Source organism: Apteryx mantelli, chromosome 2 (genome assembly GCF_036417845.1).
Source record: "Apteryx mantelli isolate bAptMan1 chromosome 2, bAptMan1.hap1, whole genome shotgun sequence".
In the NCBI taxonomy this organism is placed as follows: Eukaryota; Metazoa; Chordata; class Aves; order Apterygiformes; family Apterygidae; genus Apteryx; species Apteryx mantelli.
Window position 1 is genome coordinate 55,317,106 of NC_089979.1, and position 22,477 is coordinate 55,339,582.

The 22,477-nt window shown below is 38.8% G+C and overlaps 1 protein-coding gene across 1 annotated transcript in view; it reads right to left on the minus strand.

Moving 5' to 3' along the window:
* LAMA1 (laminin subunit alpha 1) overlaps nt 1–22,477 on the minus strand; it is a 111,473-nt gene that overhangs the window by 45,105 nt on the left and 43,891 nt on the right. Inside the window, exons 11-27 of the mRNA XM_067290030.1 lie at nt 20,052–20,192; nt 18,900–19,073; nt 17,456–17,557; nt 16,314–16,525; nt 15,199–15,310; nt 14,189–14,299; nt 13,276–13,403; nt 12,581–12,667; nt 12,118–12,329; nt 11,497–11,603; nt 9,812–9,992; nt 8,396–8,532; nt 5,560–5,796; nt 2,523–2,666; nt 1,970–2,149; nt 1,195–1,380; nt 190–317 (exon numbers count right to left, since the gene is read on the minus strand). Of these exons, the coding sequence (XP_067146131.1) occupies nt 190–317; nt 1,195–1,380; nt 1,970–2,149; nt 2,523–2,666; nt 5,560–5,796; nt 8,396–8,532; nt 9,812–9,992; nt 11,497–11,603; nt 12,118–12,329; nt 12,581–12,667; nt 13,276–13,403; nt 14,189–14,299; nt 15,199–15,310; nt 16,314–16,525; nt 17,456–17,557; nt 18,900–19,073; nt 20,052–20,192 (2,579 nt within the window). The remainder of the gene's footprint in view (nt 1–189; nt 318–1,194; nt 1,381–1,969; nt 2,150–2,522; nt 2,667–5,559; nt 5,797–8,395; nt 8,533–9,811; nt 9,993–11,496; nt 11,604–12,117; nt 12,330–12,580; nt 12,668–13,275; nt 13,404–14,188; nt 14,300–15,198; nt 15,311–16,313; nt 16,526–17,455; nt 17,558–18,899; nt 19,074–20,051; nt 20,193–22,477) is intronic.

A 22,477-nucleotide genomic window follows, 5' to 3' on the forward strand; every position in this document is an offset into this window, starting at 1 on the left:
GGATTCTGCTTCCATTAAAGGTAATAAATGTTTTCTTATCAGAGGAAGAAGAACGAAAGTCATAAATAGGAAATTGGAAGTTTGTCTAATTTGAATTAAATCTTTTTTGTATAGCTCAGTTAAGACTATTCCTAGGTTAAATTACAGTAAATGAAATAAATAAGTAAATGCACTTAGAGATTGTTTTACCTGCTTTGCTGTAATCCTTGGCCATAGGCTGCCTTGATAAGGACATATTCAATATTGCTTAGCACAGACATGAAGTCAGAACGTGAGACAGGCTGCTCAGACACAGAGTTAAAATATTTCCAAGAATCCTAAGGGAACATGACACATATTCATTAAATCACAATTGTTTAAACCCATGTTTTTATTTAAAGGTAACACACTCTTCCTCCTTACACTTTCAGAAACACAGTCACTATGTCTAAAATCTAGGTCGCAGGAAATTTTCCAAAATCTCTTCCAAAACCTTGCTCCATGTTGGAGCAAGACATAGTTTTGTATCATTTCACTCTCCTTCTCTTCCCTTTCCCCCACCTCCATGCCCAGTTTCTACAGAAAAGCAATCCAGGCATGCAAGGCATGTTTTTTTCTGGCTAGATCTGGGGAACCCAGGTGCCCAGGGGACTAGGACTCTGCAGCACTCATCTTACATGCAGTTAGAAATAGCCATAACTGTACTCTGTCTCGTGTCGAGAGGAGACTGATGCTGCTTATTCTAGACCTCACCTCCTAAGGTCCTAAGGACCAAATGAGGTCTTTGTTATCTCCTCTGAAATTATCCTGCTTCTGCCAGGGCAAGATTCAGGACCAAAATGATGATGCCTGGGCTACTGCGCGTAACATACAGGCTACGACACTATGAGACTGGCTAAGAGGGGCAATACCTGACTGCATTTCATTTATCATTGAAATCTGAGTCTATGTTTAAAAAGTTTCCCACAGCATCATCACCTTCAGCATTTCCAAAGAGAAAACAAAGTCAAAATGCTATTTTCCTCTATAACATGACATGCACTGCCCATTTTTTCCTTACACTGGATGCATTTTAATCCAGCAGTATGTTTACTCAGTCTGTTTGAAGTCAGGTATGCATTTTTCAAAATATTTTCTTAAATATATGGGGCTTTTTTGTAAAAGGTCACAGCAAAAGGAAATTGTCCCCTTTTCCACACCAATCTTTTAGCTTACCTCCTTCATTTCTACTTCCTTATTACTTCTTACTCCGTTTTCTGGAGAAGGGATGTCTACATAGATGACCAATTTACTGGTGTGACCCCCTTTGATTAGAATCTGTGGCTCAAAATTTGAGGTTCCAAAGCCATCCAAGGCGTAAAAAGCAACAGCGTACCTCAGCTTCCCTCCATAGGCCATGAGCTGTTTGGATAAAAATCATTACTTTTATTTATTCCAAGGTTATAGTTGCTAGCTGAAAATATTTTAATGTCATCAGAAGACTTGAAAACTGACAGTTCTTTGAAGAATTGGCAATAAAACATGAAAATTGACTCAAACTCAGCAGTTTTTGCATCAAGGTTAAATGTGTATTTCTAAAACGCAGACACAGGTTTTTCTTCTAGGCCCTTTCAAGGCATGCCCTCAATTTTCATTTAATTCGTGAGTAGTAGATTCCATGATCTGTATACTGAATACAGTGTCAAGGCTGAAAGCTCTTTCAGGTTTCTACAGTAAAACTAAATACACTCTTTTTGACCCTATGCAATCTCTGAAGAGCAACACCATAAATAAATATGGGTGTTACCCACTTACAGGGACAAAAAAAATCTCATCAGGAGAGGGTAATGTAAACACTTGTGCTTGCTATAAATAAATTCAGTCACTGAAAGTTCATAATGTCATTACCTACAAGAATAGAACTAACACAGAAAAACATTATCGAGCTAAAGTGACCATTACACCATAAAGGAATGATCTATAAAACATTCCAGTTATTTAATGATCTTACCTGGTCTCCCTGGAACTGCTCTGGTAACCTCCAGTAAAATGCTTCTGTATTTAAATATTTTCTAACAATGGCAGCATCCAGTAAAACATCAGGAAACTGAGAAAATACACCTTCCACTGTTCCAGTCAGGTTACTCTGAGATACTACATGCAAAATGGACTGATCGGGAGTTAAGGTTATCTACAACACAAAGAGCAACAGATTCAGCCTGCGAAACTGTTCTATCTCAGTGTAATATACTGTAAACAGTTTTAGCTTCTTTGAGATAGTCAGTAGTCCACTTTAGAGTAATATATGCCCAAGCCAAGAAACTTGGAAACAATTCTGATAATTATATAAAAAAATGTATGGACTGAAACTCAAGGTTTCAGAAACAAGGCTATTACCATTTAACTATTGCTTTCTTTTTCGTTCTGCCCTAAGCTACTGCTATCTTAAGTTAGCTGACCGCATTCAGCCTGACTCATAAAATACATGCAACCCTACGCACACCAGTGTGATACAATGAGCACAACATCAAATTGTCTATTTACATTTATATCACTTTACTTACAGGAATTCTCACATGGTCTTCTACTTCTGAACAAAATGTGGACATCCCAAAACAGAAGCACGGAGTACACCCCAGTGCACTGCTAGCCAACAGAGCAAAAGTTCCAGGTTTACATTCACTGCACTGTAGCCCAAATACATTTTCCTGCAGGATATAAACAAAACAAAACAAAAAGCACAGAAGCACACATGGATGACTTTGCTAGCTGAATGAAAGATGGCTTTTTTGGGAAGAAAAACTATTGGCTTTATGAACTACACGACAGGAAGTCAATTATTGTATCTATTCTGTTTTGCTAGTACAGTAGATTTTTTTTCATTTTTATACATTACTGTTTTGTTTTTCTATTTAAACGTGGAACAAATACACTTTTAAGCAAAACTTTTATATTTGAATTCCTAGCTAAAATTAGCAACAATACATGTGTGTTAAAGACAGAAAGAACAATTTCCTCCACCCTGAAAAACAGGCTCTCAAAGCCAAAGAAACTGCTCAGTATGAACTGGAATGAGGGGACCTAGTCTCAAGTGTCTATTTGTGAGCTCAGTTCCTGACTGGTAAGTCCAACCTGAAAAAACATTGGAAAAAAATAGTCAGCATTGATTGGCACTTGTATCAGAAGCCTGGAAACTATGTACGTGCATGTTTATAGGACTGAAGCAAGTTCTTATCTATCATTCAGTCTTTCAAGAACAGATTCTCACCTTTTCAGAAAGATCTATACGACTAAATCTCTATATTTAATGTTTCCTTTTTTAATACTAGAATTCAGACTTCACTACTAGCAATACATCTGAGTTATTCTTAACAATACACCTGAGTTATTCTTAAGCACTGCCTTTGGTCATAGTGGAGGAAACATAAATTTGGACTTGCAACATCATCATACTAAGTCATATAGAAATGCTGACATTCTCTGATTTGTATTTATTGTTTTTTCTGTCATTACAGTTTTTTTTTTGATTTCCAAAAGAGCAGCCTCAATAATCTGAATCAATGTGCTGTTCCCAAATCTAATAAAACCATGTGTGTATGAGCAGAAAAAACTTCTTTGTACTTCATTCTTTCCATTTGTTTAATGAGGATTAACATACAATACCTACTTCACTAGAGTTTTCTAACATTTAATTAGGGTTTTTTTTGAATGTTTTGACATCCAGGGATGGAAGGAACTGTCTATCTCTATACAAAGAATGAAGTAATTTTCTGCCAAAACAGCATGTAGGGAATTTATGCTTTTATGCTGAGAAAAAAACAACCTTTTTATCAGAGATTGTCTGCTCAGAAACTTTAAGATGGTATCAATTAATGTGACTGCACTCTAAAGTGCAACTGTTGCAGCACAATATTCCTAGACTCTATGAAGCAGAGGCCCGAGGTAAAAACATTTTCTCTATTGCTCATTGTGTCAGAATAATTTTTTCTATAACAAGCTGGCTCTCCTCTAATTTTCTATTGAGAAAACAACCTTTTAAATAGTGAATCAAAATAAATACATACGAGTTATGGATTAACCTTATTATTAGCACTATTTGCAAGGCAAAATGAGACTGCAGAGAAAAATAAGAGGGATAAATAAAACATGTAAAAATCATATCACTAAAAATGTAGCATATAGCATTGTTCTTGGAATAAGAGGTGTTTACATATAGAGAATATAGTGATATTGAAAAATCATGAGCACCATTCCCCTATATTTAATAAGGTTTACAAAAATTTTGTCTCAGAACTCATGGCCAGGCCTTTGTCCTATTCAAAAAACTACACTTGCCCTTTGTGAGGCAGACAGAAGTCTAGCAGCAAAGAGGAAAAGTAAGACAAATGCATCCTCATTCATTTCTACTTTACAGTACAAATCCATGGAAAAAAAGGATTCTTGTGTAATGTAAGAATGATGTGGTTACAGAAATTCACTTAATATAGAATAAGCACATGGGATTTACACTGAGCAAGTGCAAACAATAGAAAGAACAAACATGTACTAGTTCTGTGTATTTGAATTTGGTACTGCAGCGAGACTGCAACTGTGAAATATCCCAAATCCCGTACAAGATGAGAAAGAATCCAACCATTGCTCTATCAGATGTACACTGGCTGGCAGTAAACTCGGCAAGAATTCAGTACAGTAGCCAGTTAGAAATGACCCTTTTTATGACTGAGCATACAACAGGGTGTGATCCTGACTTCTTAGCACACATCCACATCAAATTCCGTGAGTTTTACCTAACAGAGATCTGGAGTAGAGTGCAACAATCTGATGACCACAAGCTGAAAACAAAATTACCTGGCAACTTAAAAAAAAGCAGAGGAAGGTAGGAGAAGCAAACTCTCAGGGTGTTATAACAGCAGTTCCTGAGGAGGGAAACGACAGTGGCATGTTGGTTACTCTGATGCTATCTCTTCGGCCTACAGCTGCGGTGGGTCTGCCCAAACTGGGAACCTCAACCGGCAGTTTTCAACCCAGATCCCAGAGGGAACTTGGAGAGCTTTGGATGTCCCTGGCCAACAACACCATGCAGAGAAATGACCCAAAATGGGAGCTGTCTGCTAGAGGAGCCCCAGGTTGCCACACATGATAGCACGTGCAAGTAGCATCTGAAAATACAAGGACTATATTGACAATGTACAGTCAGATATGTCTGGCAATGAGAAAGCTAAGCTGCTTGAAATAGATAAATCAGCCATATTCTACAGTAAGGGGCCACCCACTCCATCTCTGTGCTCCATTTCCCATCAATGGAGTCTTCAGAGGTCTGTGAAAGCCAAAAAAAGCATCTAGGAAATCTGGGAAATAAAAAGAAAGACCAGATCTCTCCAGCCAGGATAGAAAAGATACTTTCCTTATAAGAACTGTTTAGCACTGCCATAGAAAATGCATTATGGATGATTTAGGTGTACACAGATATGTCTCAGAGCAGGAGTTAAGACCAGATTGACTTGTGAGGTCCTTTTCAGCCCAATGATTTCCATGATTTTTATGAAATAAGTGACCAAAAAAACCCAATGCTGTCTCCAAAACTTCTGAATATTTCAGTACCTTGCAGGTACAGATGCCAGTTTCTTCTTCGCAACCACAGAGTCCTTCAGCATCATCACACATCTCCACTTTGGTTCCACTCAAGTCACAGTCGCAGGCAACACAATCCGGGTAATCCCTGTAGCCTAACGCACACTTGGAACAGTCTTGTCCTCCAAATTCAACTTTGCATGGGCACTGACCAGTCAATGCATCACACTGGAGACTGGTTGCACCAACGCTGCTACAGTTGCAAGCCTTAGAGGAAAACAAGTAATGTTCATAAATAGCAGATATTTATAAACAATTTTGTTACAAAGGAAACAGCACAGTCAATTTAGAGTGGGTAATAAAACTCAATGTTTGTCAATAATTGTTACACAATGATAAAAAGGAAGTAGTCACACATAGAAATGGGATTGTTTGGTTTCTATTTAAACAAAGAACTGAATTTCCAGTACCCAGATCTGAGTTTCAGAACCAAAGGAGTTGAAGGAATTAGTTCCAGGAAAAAAAAAAAAAACACTTTATTTAAAATACTATTTATTGAGGACAGCAAAGAAATCAAAATAATGTAATGTATATATTGGGTGAAATATATAAATAGAATAATTCTATAAATGTAATAGGAAGAAAAAATCTTAATACTGACATTCTTTTAAGATTTTAAGTAACACTAGTAAGGTTTAAATCTTGCTCAAGCTTCATTTGTTATGTGGTAAGGAACCAAGGGTCTCATTGCATCAGAGGGCAGGAAGCTCAGCATGCCCAGGAGCTCATCACCAGAGGAACACCATTCCCTCACAGAGCCCATCCTTCCTTATGCAATCAGTAACATGAAGCTCTTATTACAAACATGGGAAGTGGATGTACTTAATTTGTCATCCTTTTCTGAGGCAGACCGGATCTAATATTTAGTCTTATTTTCACATCTACGGTTACTTAAACAAGCCTGATTTTGTTCTGTGGCTATTTCTAAAAGTGCAGGCAGAAAAGTACATTCCTTCTGTCATGCTTTGACTTCAGTCATCTCTCCTCCTCATCCTTCTTTGAGATGAAAAGCCTTGGCTTGTAAAGCACCCTACACAAAGGCTCGCAAAACCTATTAACATTACCACGTACCCTCTAGCATTCTCCACACGTATTTGCTGCTCACCAGTAGCACTCTTTGTATTAAGCAAACTTTTTACTTTAGTAGCACACTGCTGTGCCTAATCCCATAGAGTTTTTGACCATACAGGTTCACAACTTTGGCTCCCAGGTACCTTTAAAGATCTACAGCTCTGAATGTTAAGCCCTATTTTAAAGCATCATAAAAATAGAAAAAAATTGCATGTATTTCAATCTTTATCTATATGCAATAAGTACAAATAAGGACTATAAGGTACAATCAGCTGTGCTGAACCACTTGACAAGATGAAGTAGGCTGTAAGCAGAAGATGACTGCAGTCCTGCTCAATCACGGCACCCAGAGAGGGGTGTTGAGTACTGAAAAAGCTTCAAGAAAATATAGTATCGGAGCCAGATGAAAGATCCTGCTAACACAGTCTGTGTTGCAAAGACAGACCAGCTGCATGTCTGATACCATCTCCCCTGCTCCATCCATCCGGAGATCATGCGGGAGCCTTTCCAGGGTTTGCCAGGAGACATTACACCAGATCTTAGCCTGCCACAGTCACCATTCAGCATGGGTGAGCCTCTGCTGGGCTGCTGTCTGCAGATCACAGTATTGTTTGTTGCAGCAAGAAAGTAACTAAAATACCTTAAAATAATTCCACATTAATTACTGTGAAACTGTAATCAAAAGAAAAGCTAACAACTTAGCAAAAATGAGCAGTCACGTACTTAATTAAACTTGATCTCTGGCAAGTGCAGTGGTATCACTCTATCAAAGGAAAACCTAAAAAGTCTTTAGCCTCCCACTACCACCTCCTACGCAGAGGAAATACACACGGACCAGGCACATTGTATTTGCAGAATATTAGGTAAGGATGGTAGTAACTGATAGCTGACAAAGCAGTGGTTTAAAGCTTGACTGCTGAGTAAGTTGCTATAAATCACTAAGATGACAAACGCTGAAAAGAGGTTTAGCACTATTTTATCATCCTTTCTTTAAAATATTAGAAGAAAAAAGCTCAATTTGGCTGATACTTATACTTGTCAAGTATTTACCACATATAATAACAGACACTGTCAAGTTGATTATATTCGTGGTTTCTCCATTGAAGTTAATCACTATACTCATGTAGTCCTGACGCTTTTTAAAAAATCAACATTTATAAAATAAAGGTTGGCCCAATGCCATATCTGACAGGAATTTACTGGGTGAACCAAATTGCCTAAAATCATTGCTGCTCCTTGGATGTGACCTGAGCTGGCATTTTATTCCATTCAGGAAACATGAGCTACCTTATTCCATTTTAATTTTAAATATTCAGAAAAAAAGGCATGCAAAGACTTTAAGGATATGCTAGATTTCATTGTTCTTAAAACCGTAATATCATCACTACTTGATTAGCACAGAAACCAGGCTCCTTCCTGCCAATTGCTGCTACAGATCTCTTCCAGCATTGCTATTTAAGCAATTAGAGTTAGAAGACACACCTCAAAGTTTTAATACGATCTATGTACCTACTCAGTACAGTCACTCCAATCAGTATTTTCAAAGACAGCTTTCTCAGAAGGCTCCTCAATAAATACTTTACAGTCCGATTTTTTTTTTTTTAATGTGAGCATCTAGCTGTAACTTTGAAGCAGAGAATAAAGATTGATGTTCTCAAAACAAGAGGCCAATTCTGACATTAGTATAAGGTGAATTCTTTGAATAGCCATAGCTTTTCATCACAGCCTACCATACCTTGCAGCCAAGCTCAGGATAGAGTCCCCAGTGATTTTCTTCACAGAATTCGCATTTTGGTCCCTGAGTGTGAGGGGGACAAATGCATTGACCAGAATTTGCATTACAGTTGTTTTGAGTATGAGCACAGTCACAAGCTGCAAGAGAAATGGGACCAAATGATTAACATTGACTTTGCTTTTGCTATAGAGAACAAATCCCAAGACCACTAATAGCCTTCCTTTTCTTAATTACACAATACGGTTTATTCATTTCACTAGGAACTCATTGCCAGTTCAATTTTTTATTGAAAGTCCATTATTCCTGCTTGACATAGCCTGTTTTATGGTTTAAAAAGCAGTGCTGCATTTTCACAGGAGAATCAGAGCCAGGGAAAATTATTGTGGAGAACAGTAAATTTGTAGGAAAAAACACTATTACAGAGGATGCAAAAGTCATCAAATGTAATAATTTTCTTGAACAGCTGAAAAGATTAACCTCAGGAATAAGTAATTTTAAAGGAACTGTTTAGAGAATAATAGGAAAGGATAATTATTTTAATAATAACTCTAATGTTATTGCAGGAAAGCACTTGCCTATTTAAGAAATACTATTTCTGCTAAAAGGCACAGATTCAGAAAAGTGTTTCTATTAATTGCTTTAATGACATTTACAAAATTTCCAAGACTGAAATGGTTAAAGGTACCTAAGGGTCTTTGCTCATAGTAAACTCGGTTTTAATTCATAAAATATGTTCAGAAACACAATCCTGTCACTTAATCTTACTACATATTTCACATTACTGTACTATTTGAGACTTAAAAAAAATGTTTCTGTCAGACTGGAGAAAAGGTTGGCATTCCTCTGGCTGTAACATGTTGAAAAGGGCTCCTTATTAATATGATAAATTAAGTGTTTTGGATGGCAAGTGCTTAGTTTAACATTTTCATCTATACCATGATGAAAAATTGTACATACCCAGGTGATGATGGGAAAATACAGTCAATGACATATCTTATCAAAGCATAAAATACATTTGTAAGAATTACACAGAAAAAATTAAGGTAGAAAATCTGTAATAGTAGTAGCTTTTAGCTTTTGTAATTGGAGGAAAGAAGTTTATTTTCTCAGGAGGAGTGAAGGGCTTTGATTAAAAAAAGAGAGAGAGAGAGAGACTAAGGGGCTATTTAGAAAGCAATACTTCTCTTACAAAGTTTGTATGAACTGCTGTTTCATAGTCACCACCTTTTATGAGGAACTAAACAATAAGCAATCAAAAAATGCTTTGTTCCCTAGCTTTATCAAAGTATTAGGAGACCATTCTCCACATTTTTCAGAATATTTATTAAAGCAAGTGACCTTTGCTGGAGTGTAACATAAAATACACTGCTGAAAGAAATTCCAGACAGACCCTGAAAGGATCATGGATTAGCTTACGTGTGCAGCCACCATCCTGGAACGCATGAAAGCCATGAGCGCAGCGATCACACTTTTCTCCAGCCACTCCTGGTACACAGTGACACTGTCCCCGATCATTGCAGTCCTCGGAGACCGAGCCAAATTGACTGCAGTTGCAGGGAACGCAGCCAAGTCCAGTAAGCAGGTCATAATAACCACTCTGTTGGGCAGGAAGTAAATGTTTGAGCTATATTTCATAACTCATTGAAAAAATATGAAGTATGCTCTCATTTTCTTTTGGTTACTTTCCCTGGTGCCTGACCTCCATGAATACTGATCGGCTTTACACGACTGTTGGAGTAACATCATCTCTTCACCATTCCCAGCTATATACAAGTATGCGTCTGGGTGAAAAATTGAACACCAACATGCTCATGTGGTCCTCTAAATCTCATTAGTGCAACTTTATATTTTAAAGTCTGAGGATATTTAAATTTAAACACTTCCATGAGGCAAGGGCAGGCTGTGCTGATCAGGCACAGATTTTCTGTGAATGCTTATTAAAGAGCAGAACAGAGCCTGTCTGTGACTAAGGTAGGTGTGATTGACTGGCACGCACCTGGACACAGGGGCAGCAGCTGGGCAGAGACTGCCAGCTCCAGTCTCTAAGGCAATTCTGCACTTAGCAAGAGTTGGGGACTGCTGTTTTATATCACCCATGTATACCTATTCGTTCTTGTAACAGGCCTGTCCTTTAGCTGAAGCCCTCTTCGGTGTTCAGCTGTGATGTATTAACCATCACCAACCACATTCTTCAGATATTCCTGCTCAGAGTTCATTTTGCAGAAGCACTCTGCTACGATCCCTTCAGGTTTTTCCAATGTGGTTCTGCTTATTTTTTCGGTAAACCAACATGACTGCGCCCTGTCAGTCAGCGCGGCACTAACCTGAACAGGCCGATTCAGAAGGGTGCTGAGACAACTACATAGCTTCACATCTGCAAAGAGCACAGGCAGAGCAATTCGCAACTGCAAAAACCTGCGCTGACAAACTTTGCTCTCCTCTCCAACAACAGGTCTCCTCTCCCCTGAACACCTGAGTTGCCTTTCTCTGCACATGCTGTAGTCTGAGGTCATCTTCCCCAAACCAGGGTGACCAGAATTTTACACAGAAATCCAGATAAGACCTTACTGGTGCATTAGTGCTGCCTATCCCTGTTGGAAATAGCTCACCTGACACATCCTAAATCACACCTGCCTCTTCTACAGCTACACCACACCAGCAAGGCGCAGGCTTCCTATGATCCAGTAGCACCCTCAGGTCTTCCACCTTCTCACTGTGCCTCAGATCAGTGGAGAAGCATTCTTATACTCCAAGTTCATTACCTGGCATTTTGTACTGCCGAAAATCATTCCCTTTCTTTTCCAAAAGCCTTCAAGCACCTGTGACCTAATTGTCCATCAAGAATTTCACGTTTTGTGCCAAAGCCATAAGTGAAAATATCAAACAGACTGATCAAAAGCCTTTGGTTTCCTATGGAGTGATCAGGAGCTCAAATTCCCAGAGAATTTTGGGGAGCGGGGAATAAACTTTATATACTAAGCATTCAAGCATATAGAGCTTTCCCTTTGCATCTCTTCACACTGATGTCAGTATTTGCAGATAAATAGTCAGACCAAGATACAAGAAAATTCAGATGTCAGGAACAGCTGAATATTGCTTACCAAGCACTTATCGCATCTTTGTCCGATCACATTTGACTTGCACTGACAGAAGCCTGTCCCATGATGACAAATACTGGAAAGGGAACCATTCACATGGCACTCACAGGCTTATGTTTAGAAAAAAGAAACGAAAACAAAATAATTCTATTAATGTCTATATGCATTCATTATTATACAGGACTGCAAAATTTGGTATACAGTGTATGTTTCACCTGTTTATATCCCACAGATGTCAATGCACCACATTAATAACAGTACTATGCATTTGGGCCAAGAGAAAGAAAAAGAAAAGCAACTCTGAAGAGATGCATTTGAGTAGTTCACCTCTTCTGGTCGTATATGCAACACTCTGAAGTAGGAAACATCCACAACAGCTAAATGAAGAGAGAGTATTGAGCAAGCCAGTAAGTGTGAGGAATATGAAGAGTTAGACCCCAACATAATACATTCCTTTCTCACACTATCCCAACCCTATAGTTTTCAACCTGCACTTGTCAACTCACAAGTTGAACTAGAAGGTTAACTCTTTCAAAAAAGGCACATATCTCCCTATTCATTCAGCTAAATGCACACCACATTTTTCTATTCTTTAAAATATGACAGTTAATAATAGTAGCTTACCACGACAGCTTTTCTCAATCACTGCATCCCCATAATACCCATCAGCACACCTTTCACAATGGTGACCCCCAGTGTTCCCCACACACTTCAGGCACTGTCCTGTTACAGTGTCACAGTGGCCATCCTCTTGAGGGTTTACATTGCCATTGCATTCACAGGGAACACACGACTGCCCAGGCACCAGTGGATTCCCGTAGTAACCATTAGCACATCTGCGCAAGAGATTGAAAATTTTATCAGCTGGGATGAAGACATATCAGATACTCTCCCCACCCAAGAGAGTATTTCCTAATCAATCTTTTTTTCTAAAGAGGCTCTATATTAGAAGCAAAGACAAAATGGAAAGGAAAGATATATCAGGAATGTTCTGTACATGTGGTATAAGCAATTCAAGGCAGGTAGGATGATGTATAGTTAGTGATGACAATGACATTGATATTTTACCCAAAACTAGTGTACATACCTTTCACACTGAGAACCAGTATAGCCTGAAGGACATTTGTCACAGACAATTTCACCTCCTTCACTCTGCAGGCAAGTAGGACTGAAACTATTAACAATATTTTTGTTAGTCAGTATCAATACACAGAATTACAGACTTCCACAAACATTCAATACCCACCCTTCAAGTCTGTGCACCTGTTTTTATAACCACGTAACTGCAAATTTTTCTAGATTAACATCAGTGCATGTCAAAACAGAATTACATGTCAAAATAAAATTATCATTTTTAGAAACTCTTCTCAAGGTTTTGTCTTCCAAAAGAAAGGAAGATTTTAAAACTTCCTAAAAATGTAGCTCTCTTTCTAGAAAATCTGTCAAAACTCCATACCCAGCTCCTCTTTTTCACATACAATCCATCTGTCCTTTTGTTATTTTCTGAAATAACATGAAAGAGAACTGTGATTTTGCTGCCAAGTTCAAGGATGGGTCTAAGTATTACTTTCACCCTTCGTGTACAAATTGCACCAGTTCACTCAGCCTCTCTTAGCTTAAAAATTTATATATTCTTCTACCTGGCAAAACAATGTTTCTATGAGACAGGCTCAAATGAAGAGGGAGAAGAAAAGTCCTCTCTCTGCTTCAGATTTTGTAGCACCTTTCTTTCTCCCACATTCTGATTTTGCTGAAGATGCAAAAGCAGCACAAGCAGCTTACTTGTTTGCAGCAGAGCTCAGAGGACAGGCACAGGGCTGGCAGCCCTCAGGAGTTCCCTGGGATGGACGTCCATAGAAACCAGGCAAGCATTGATCACAGAAAGGTCCTGTCGTGTTGTGCTGACAAGCCTGAGAGACGCACAAAAAAAATCTTTTCATATTTACTCTTGATGGTTTTTCAGCCCCTGAGGGATCTCTGCAGGAGTTTGCATGCAGTACAGCATCAGGCTTCAAGGAGAGGCCAGGAAGAGCAGAGAAGAACTTCAAAGATAAGTTGGGTTTATCTGAGTTATAACAACAATTTCTAATTATTTCTCTCCAAAATTTTAGAGGGTGTTTACATCAGGAAACAATTACATTACTTACACACAAACTTAAACTTATTTTGCACATTGTACACATTTGCAGTAACTTTTTATATGTTTTTTACTGGTGTTTAGCCATTCCATTTCTGTGACCTTTAAATTTTAGAAGAAAGAGAGCTGAGAGCAAAATTCTGTCTTCAGAAGAGAATGTGTAATTTCCACTGATGTCAGTCATAGGAGATGCACATATACCTGAAAACAGATCTTCACCTAAAACATTGCTTAATTTTGTTTGTTCCAATAAAAGTTTTTTTTTATTGACTGGTACAAGCAAAGTTGAGATTTTTATTAGCCAGTATATACTGACATTTTTATTTTAGTTCTGATTTTTCCCCACTTTAAATGGTAAACTAAAACAAATTCTTTAATAGAAAACACTTTAAGGGAGCCCACTGAAATATATTGAAGTAAACAATGAAAAGCAAGAAAAAAGTTCTATACCCAGAGCTTGAAATCTGCACACATTGTAAGCTTGTCTCCCACAGCCAAAATCCTCTCCCAGTTCCTAAATAGATGCTTAAAACACAAACACTTTGAAGGATGACTTACAGAGCAAACACCATGAATGTCACATTCGGTTGCATGCCCATTGCATTTACAGGGTTGACAAATACCTCCAAAGAGTATTCCATCCACACGGTAGTATCCAGGGAGGCAGGACTGAAAGGAAACGGGGGAAAAAACAGAAGCATTATGTATGTTAAAAGTACACATCAAATCATATTCAGCGAGCCCACTTCTGACCACCCACAAACTGACTCATTCACATTCTGGTTACTGAATGCTCTTTCTACTCCATTGATGTCACTGCAACTCTTTTCTGGTGGTGGTTTTTTACTTGCACTGGGTAAAGAGGATAAGAGTTAACTCCGTGAAACTTTGATTCAACCCTTTGTCCTCTGGAGCCACATAAGTTAAGTTTCGTGCAGTTCAACATGTGAAGTTCTTTATTACGAGACAATAAAAAGCAGATGTTCTAGCTCCTTTGCAGAATTATTAATGATGCTATGGCACAAAGCTTCACACTGAAATTATTTGTCAAAATAATTTCTGCTATTCTGCAGATGGTGCTCTGCCTCCATAATCTTCTATTCACAGATATATAAGACACCACCTTGCATAACACATTTGACCCCGTGGGATCTTCCAAGACTAGCATTCCTCCCTGCTAAGGTCCCTTATTGCTTCCACAAACCTAATGATACAAAACAGAAATAAGCTGTGCACAATTCCGATCTAGGAAGAATGCTATTAATGAGTAAGGTAAGCTTAGAACAGCCTAACAGAGCTTTTACAGCTGCTCCCTCTTTAACACTGATGCTCTGAAGTGTATCATCACCTTTTAGTGACACCAAATAGAATTCAGGAAGTAAGTTTAAGATCACATTAAGTGCACCAAGAAGAAAATATCTACAGCACTGTGTGCAATATAGTACACAGCATTTCAGCACAGGAAATATATTTTTATAGCAGTGCAATTAAAGGCAGCTTGCCTTTAATATCTAGATCCTTTCAAAAAGGAGATCATTTTGCATACACCCAACACGAGGAGAGGTTACCTCACAGGATATTCCTGTGTAACCTTGAGGACATTCACAGAATTCCACATCTGGTGCTGAAGAAAGGTCTATAACATTTGCACTTGCAGTATCCAGGGTCACAGAGTCCAGCCTAGGATCAAACAGGAAAACATCACACCATTTATCTCCCCAAACAGATTTTAAACAGGACAATTTGCTTCTAGGAGAGTAACACTGCTCTCTGGTGGCGACAGCCGAAGAACAGGTGCAAATCTCAGCTACAAAAAGACTATGGTCATGGTGCTATCACTGTGTTTGTATTTCTGAGCTGGAAGTGGATTTGTCCTCACCCTGTTATCATTATGATTACTCCCATTGACTCTGTGACTTCTCCTGTGGAGAGGTTTCATCAAGAACTTCCCTCTCTGCCACGATATCAGAGGGGTAGCATTGGGGCAGCCTTCTACTGCAGTCCCAAAATAAAATAGCTTTACTGGACCACATCTAAAACAGACACATATTACAGGTGGGTGCGTAGTCAGAAACAGCACCAGGTCCTTGCTGGTAGGTGCACACATGAAGGGCAATAAAGCCTTATTCCTGTGGACTTTGAGAACAAGACAGAGATCTGTAAGGATTGGTACAGATATTGCTAATTCTGACTTGAGACTAAGGTAGGGCCAGTTAATTCATTCCAGCCAAATTTTACTGTTAAGTGCTCCCTTAGAGGCGAGCCTCAGTAACATCTGCAAACAGACATTAAAAGAAATACAGCCAATGTCTTTACTAACAGGTTTTCAATAGTCAGTGATGGATTAACTTGCCACATACCAAAACAAGCATACTATTGAGAGTTGAGGAGATATTTCCCTCTAACAAAGCTGTCATTGTAATGAGGCTTTTAGGCAGTATGCCTTTAGAGCAAAAACCAATGACTTTGCTATCAGATATCTTTAAAACAATGAAATGCATTTTTCTACACATTACACTTGGAATTTTGGGTACAAGACCAGTCTTGAGAAAATTCAGTCAAATTTTTTTTTTCTAGAAATTATTAACTTAAAACTTTAGGACTATTACCGCTATGAGTGGCATTTCCTACCACAAAAATAATAAAAGTATTTGCGTTAATTTGAGTATTTTCTCTTGCTCACCTGTACACAGCTTTTTTGGCAATATTGTAGTTGGCCCTGATCAGAAGATGGGTTACATTTACTAGAACAGTCATCAACCTTTCCCGGTCCACAGCTTTTTTTGTATTGAAGTCTATGAAATTCTCCGATACAAATCTCACAACATTAGAATACTCCTCATATGGCTGCAAGGACAAGCCTGCTGCTCTTGTACTCAAAATCTGCCCATTGCCCTGAAATTGAAAGAGAGAGAACATTTTCTGTATTTGTGTGCAGACTTTATCTAGCAATTATATTTACTCTCAGCTGACCTCATATAGGTAATTATCCTATATGCACACTGTGTAGCTTTCTACTCACTCCCAAAACCAATAAAGAATGAATACGAACATTTCTGCATTTAAATTTCATATTAAGTATGAGGTGACTGTGGCCTACTTTACACTTGACCTAACAGATTGCTTTGGCCTAGGACTTGGGGAAATGATATACATCCAGATAACAAAGAGGCAACCAAACTGGATTTCTTGCACTAGGAAAAGAATAAATAAAAGGGCTGCATTTTCCATGGCTTTAGGGAGACTAAAATCCCATTCCCTTTTAGTTTGGAGACTTCAGAAATACTTGGTTTTCTTCTGAAAAAAGAATTAAACTATATTTCAAAAATCAAGCTCCTTCACAAAACAGAATCTCTTTTCTGTCTTGTTCAATTGCTACCTATTACTATTACAAAATAATGCTTTTTGGAGGGTGCCTGGATTTCTTACAGAGAGATTTTTAACTGCAACATAAATCATACTAGAAAAGTAACCAAACTGCAAGAATATTCATCTGTTTCATAAATATAAATCATTCCAGTTTGTTGTAGTTTCTTTTGTAAATAGAACTTTGTTCATTTAATAATTATCACCTCAGCTGTTTTCACAAAGGTTAATTCGTAGATATTTATTATATAAAGTTAGTATTGCATACCTACAATTTCAGAGAAATGGATCAAAAAACCAGAGAGCTGAATAAAAAGAAAAATCTTGGTAGTGACTTTTAGGAAGGGATTTACACCTGAGAAAGATATTAATATAGAAATATTCTTTTTCTTTTCCATTTTAGCCTATTAGATTCCCAATAATGTCTGATTGGTAGCCAGCTGCAAAAAAAAAATCCACCTGAATGATGACATCCACGCTAGATACTATATCACTGTCCACACTCTCCATTGGAATGTCGTAAGATACCGTATACTTCAAATCTCCACCAAAAGCTGTCAGCTGAAATTACAAAAACCAAAGCCTTAACAGCAAAGCAACCCACAATCAACGCAAAGAAGAGACACAGGATAGTACAGTGTATTTGCAGCAAACTAAAGGAGCACATAGGCTTACAAACACCACTTTCCACAGCAAGTTTAACATGACGTGTGTTAACTCTGGGACAAGCACTGGCTTGTTGCTGCGCAGGTGGGGAAAGCAAACTGAAGGCTCTGCAGATGATTCAGACAAGTGCCCTCATTCAGCGCAACACCCACAGGACTTTCAATGAACAGCACAGGTTTATGCTACCATTCTAGCCAAGGGGTACAGCATATTGGAGTTATTTATGTTCCATATTCCACTTTTGGGGCTCCTGAGCCCCAAATCTGCTGCTGACTACTTCAAAGTAAATTAAAGAGTAGCATCAACAGTATCAATCTATATTTAATGGATAGGAGATCAGAATTTGAGTGACTGTTGCCCTATACAAAAATACTCTTTCAAGTTACAGTTTGAGACTTGTGTCCATTTACATTGTCACTATACTAAGGAGCAGGGCTGTGTGGGCAAAGATACTGGACTGAGAAACAGTTAAAGAAGTGAGGTGTCAGGCAGGCAAAAAGCTGGGAGACGCAGAGCTTTAGGTAGTACCTGGAGCAAAAATTAAGACTAGTTGATCGGTAACTGATAAATCTGAAGTGGGAGAGAGCCAAGAGGCAGATACAAGGAAATTAATGGTTCTGTCTATTGTACTGGACAAGGTGTGAAGGGTGTAAGCTTGGGTATGGGAGTCAAAAATATGAGGAATGCAAGCATCAAGTTAATAACAGTCAGGAGAAAGTAAGAGAGACTATACTGTGCCATCAAAGATGGGCAGAGAAGGAAACAGGGAGGTGAGTGAACTCAAAGAGGTAGCGTAGGGAAAAGGGGGAACTGGGCCAGGAACACTGTGATTTGAAGAGCAGAGCCAGATTGAGAAGACTGTCAATATTGGGTTTTATCTTTAATTTATAATTACGGAAGTATGAGATATTCCAACCATACTCAAATTTGAATTATTTTCCAAAGAACAGACACAGGCTGTGTGGAATGACAAATAGCAACTTCAAGGGTTTCAATGCACAGTAAGCGTTAAACTGAAAGACAATGATTTATGTCATACAGGAAAGATAGAAGAACAAAGTTTTAGGTGCACAGAGGAGAATTTATGGTATACTAATTTCTCAGTAATGAAGCATTTTGGAAAGCAGAGATATTATATGTCTACCGTTTATGTACAAGGACATTTTTAGAGCAATACAGTATGATTAAAATAAGGAAACTATAGAATAGTTTTGACTCTTTCTAACTGAGAACTTACTTTATTTCCCAGATATGACTCAGGTGCTGACCAGTAATAAGTGTGTTTCAGCACCTTCACAGCCTCAGTGTTGTTGATACTTATTTGGTGGGGTCCATCAAACTGGCTTCGCTGAGGCTGCACGCTCTTTGTGTTATACAGATCAGTAACCAGCCACCCAGTCATATCTGATGCCTGCAAAAAAGAAAGGTTACATTAATGGGAGCCAGGCTTAGAGTTGCTGAGAAAGCAGTCACTAAACTTACCCCCTCCCTAGATACTCATTCAAATTAATGAATCTATAGTACCTTCTTTAACCCAGACTGACACCCAACACATGCAAATGGTCACCACTTCATTATAATCGGAGTAGGATTGCCTCTACCTCCCTACTAAAGAGGAATAAGCGTGATTTTTATTCTCCCAATAAAATTAGCTCTATACCTACATAATTCCCTGAGACACAGTTAATGGCTTCGAGGCCTATAATCTCCATGTATAGACAAAGCTGAGTCAGAGGAAAGTTAAAACCACAGTCCCAAAGGAAGGAGCAGGAGGAAAGAATTTCATTCTTCTCACTGAAACAATTTTATACAAGCACCTTAGAACTTCAGTCTATTCAAGGTGTTTTCTTCTCCCTTTCTGGGCACACAAAACAGGGGACTAAAGTGTGACTAGCTGTTCAAAGATGTGGAAGGCATTTGAAAAAAATAGCGTCCCAGAAGTTCCCTACTCAATAAATATCTGTTCAGAAGATAGTGATATTTATAATCCTTCTGTTTTCCAAGCAAGAGTGTTGGAAGTATTGCTAGAGGTCACATTACCCCTGCCCAATATGTATGGGCAAGGGAGCAGGTTTTGGTTCCTCTCTTCAACATGTAAAGGAACTTCAACAGCACAAGGTCAGAAAAAATGCACTTTTCCATGGCATTATCAGAGACTCCACTAGCCAATGCTTCCGGTAGCACTGCAACCCAATGGGGACAAAGCTTGCACTGGGGTGACATGCTGGTTGTCTCAGAGCTGTCCACTGACATTGAAAATCCATTCCTCTGTAAGGAGATGCATGCCAGAAATTGAAGTTAACTTGGACACATGTCAAAAGAGAAATACAGCACATTTTGCAGCCGCCTAAGGAAAGAATATTAGGTCATGGACATAACATATAAATACCTGACTGATGGGCCATGTTAGGCTGTCACAGACATCAGAAACCCCAAAGCAGAAACACTCTGTGCAGCCCTGAGGATTTCTTTCTTGCAAATTGTAGAATCCCGGTTTACAGAGGTCACAGTTTTCACCTTCTACATTTTCCTGTGAATGGCATAACATTTGTTTCACATCAGCATTATTATGGTAACAAATACAGTGGATTAGATGGGATTTAGGCATAACAGCATTCAGAAGGATATAAAGGAAAGCAGATTTCAGCACAGCAGGCTTATTCAATAAGACTCAGTGAGCTTAAAACTAAAACTGATTGGAAAAATTCATCAGAATTTGCCTGTTCATCAAAATCTAAACATGCCATGTAAGGGCTCGAATGAAATGAAATTCTGGCACACAGGCAGGTTTTGCAAAACTTCTGCTACTTTGCCAGTCTGATTCTCTAGTAGCTTGAATTTCTAGGCTGCTTTGGGGCAAAGTTCTCATGTTTACAGAATCCAGATGGTCCACAGGACAGCTTACCTTGACAGCCAGGCTCCTGGAGCTACCACAGCCAGTTTTAAGACAACATTCTCAACCATCTATTACAACCCGCACTGTGATCCCCACCACTACTGCCATCTCTTCCTACAGGAACATCACATACACGTACGCTAGCTGGCAGCTCTTCCTCCCAATTTGCTCTAGCTAAGGTCCAGGAATTCCTGCTCCAGCAGTAGAGGGGCTCCACCTCTGTTAGCTCCTAGCACTGCCTCCTGCCTCCTCACCATATAAACCGGGTAGTCCCAAGCACACTGTTACAAAGCTCTTTAATGTAGTAGTTACTGGAAAAAAAGAAAACCCCCCAAACCAGTGCACCCAACTTCCTATAACTAAAATCTTGTAACTTTCTACTGACATTGTCTAGATATTTGTGAAAAACATTTAGACAAAAGCTGCTGAGAAGCAAACAGGTAAAGAAAATATTCTGTAAATGTCCATGAATCTGTGCAAGTAGTAGATCTCAGTGGGTATCTCCATGCTGTGAGATCCAGAACCTTTCCCACCCCAGAGACAAGGTTCTGGCCATGTCCCAGCTTCATATCAGGGCAAGATCTGGATACATATGACTACCCATCTCACCCTCTGATTTCCACTATGAGGAAACCCCACCACAAAGGCAAAGCAAGTGTTACTGTGCACTCCACAAAGTCCCCTGCTACAGACAGTCAGGGTACTAGGGCTGTGGGGCACACCGTGAAGCATACCTGTCTTGCCATTTTGAAGAGCCCAGTATGAGCACCACAGTTCAATTCAAATGTAAAGCCTGGGGATGAAATTCTGCTTTCAGCTACACCAGGGTGTAACTTCCTTCCGCTTTGGCCAGCAGAATCACTCCAGATTGCTGCCTTACATTAGATTTGGTCCCATATAGCAGATTTCCAGCTCACTGGAGAGAAATCTGAACCCTTTGATGGCAACACTACCAACTGTCTCCTCTTGTGGATCAGCATTTTGTGTGTGAACTTTACATAAGACCTCTCTAAACAGGTAGGTTATCTGCTTTTGTAAGCAAAATACAAACCGGTTTTGCAGCCCATAAGAAAAATGTAGATGATCCCCACATCTTTGATTCAAAGGCTCAGGATGCCTACTTTCAATCCCAGGTAAAGGGCCACCTGACATAATTAGATTTTAAATCTTGGATTTTTAGAGAAATAATAATTGCATGTTCTTTTCAGCTTTTTTTATTTCTCAGCCTTTAGGATGCATTTGGATCACACATTTCACTTTGACTCTCAATGCACGTGTCACTTGTCACTGCTAGGTAGAAATTAGTATTTATTTCATAATGAAAACTGAAAAACTTACCTAGTAATGAGAATAGGTTTTACAAAAAGAGCTAGTATGAAATTCAAACTACAAAAAGAAGTGGTTTTGCATTACTGTGTTCACGGAGACTGCACTGGCTTAGAAATCCTGCCTCCTTCATTTGACACTCAGAGCACACAACTTCCTTCTTCCATATAGGTGGGCTGCTGGCTGGTGACACTCTCAGCGATCTCGCCTAAAAATTCTGTATGTCAGGTTCACACTCATGACAGCACTAAGAGGGGACAGTTTCTTGCTCAGTTTATACCAAAATTTTCACCAGTTTAGCTGCATTGACTAAAAACATGTTATTCTAGCACAAAAACAGGGAAAGCGGTTGTATCTCTTTCTTCTTATTTAACTTGGCCACTGGAGCTATTTCTTTCTTCTAGAAGTATGACTCTGCTTATTTATACATTTGATATTTTGGATCAGACAAATTATGCAAAAGAACTAAGCAGTTTTAGAAAAGCTGTCAAACAAACCACAGGTTTTTTTGCTGCAGTTCACCGTCATATTTGGCAACAAATATAAAAAACTACTAGCTAACATTTGGTTCAGAAAATTAAGTGCAACTTCTT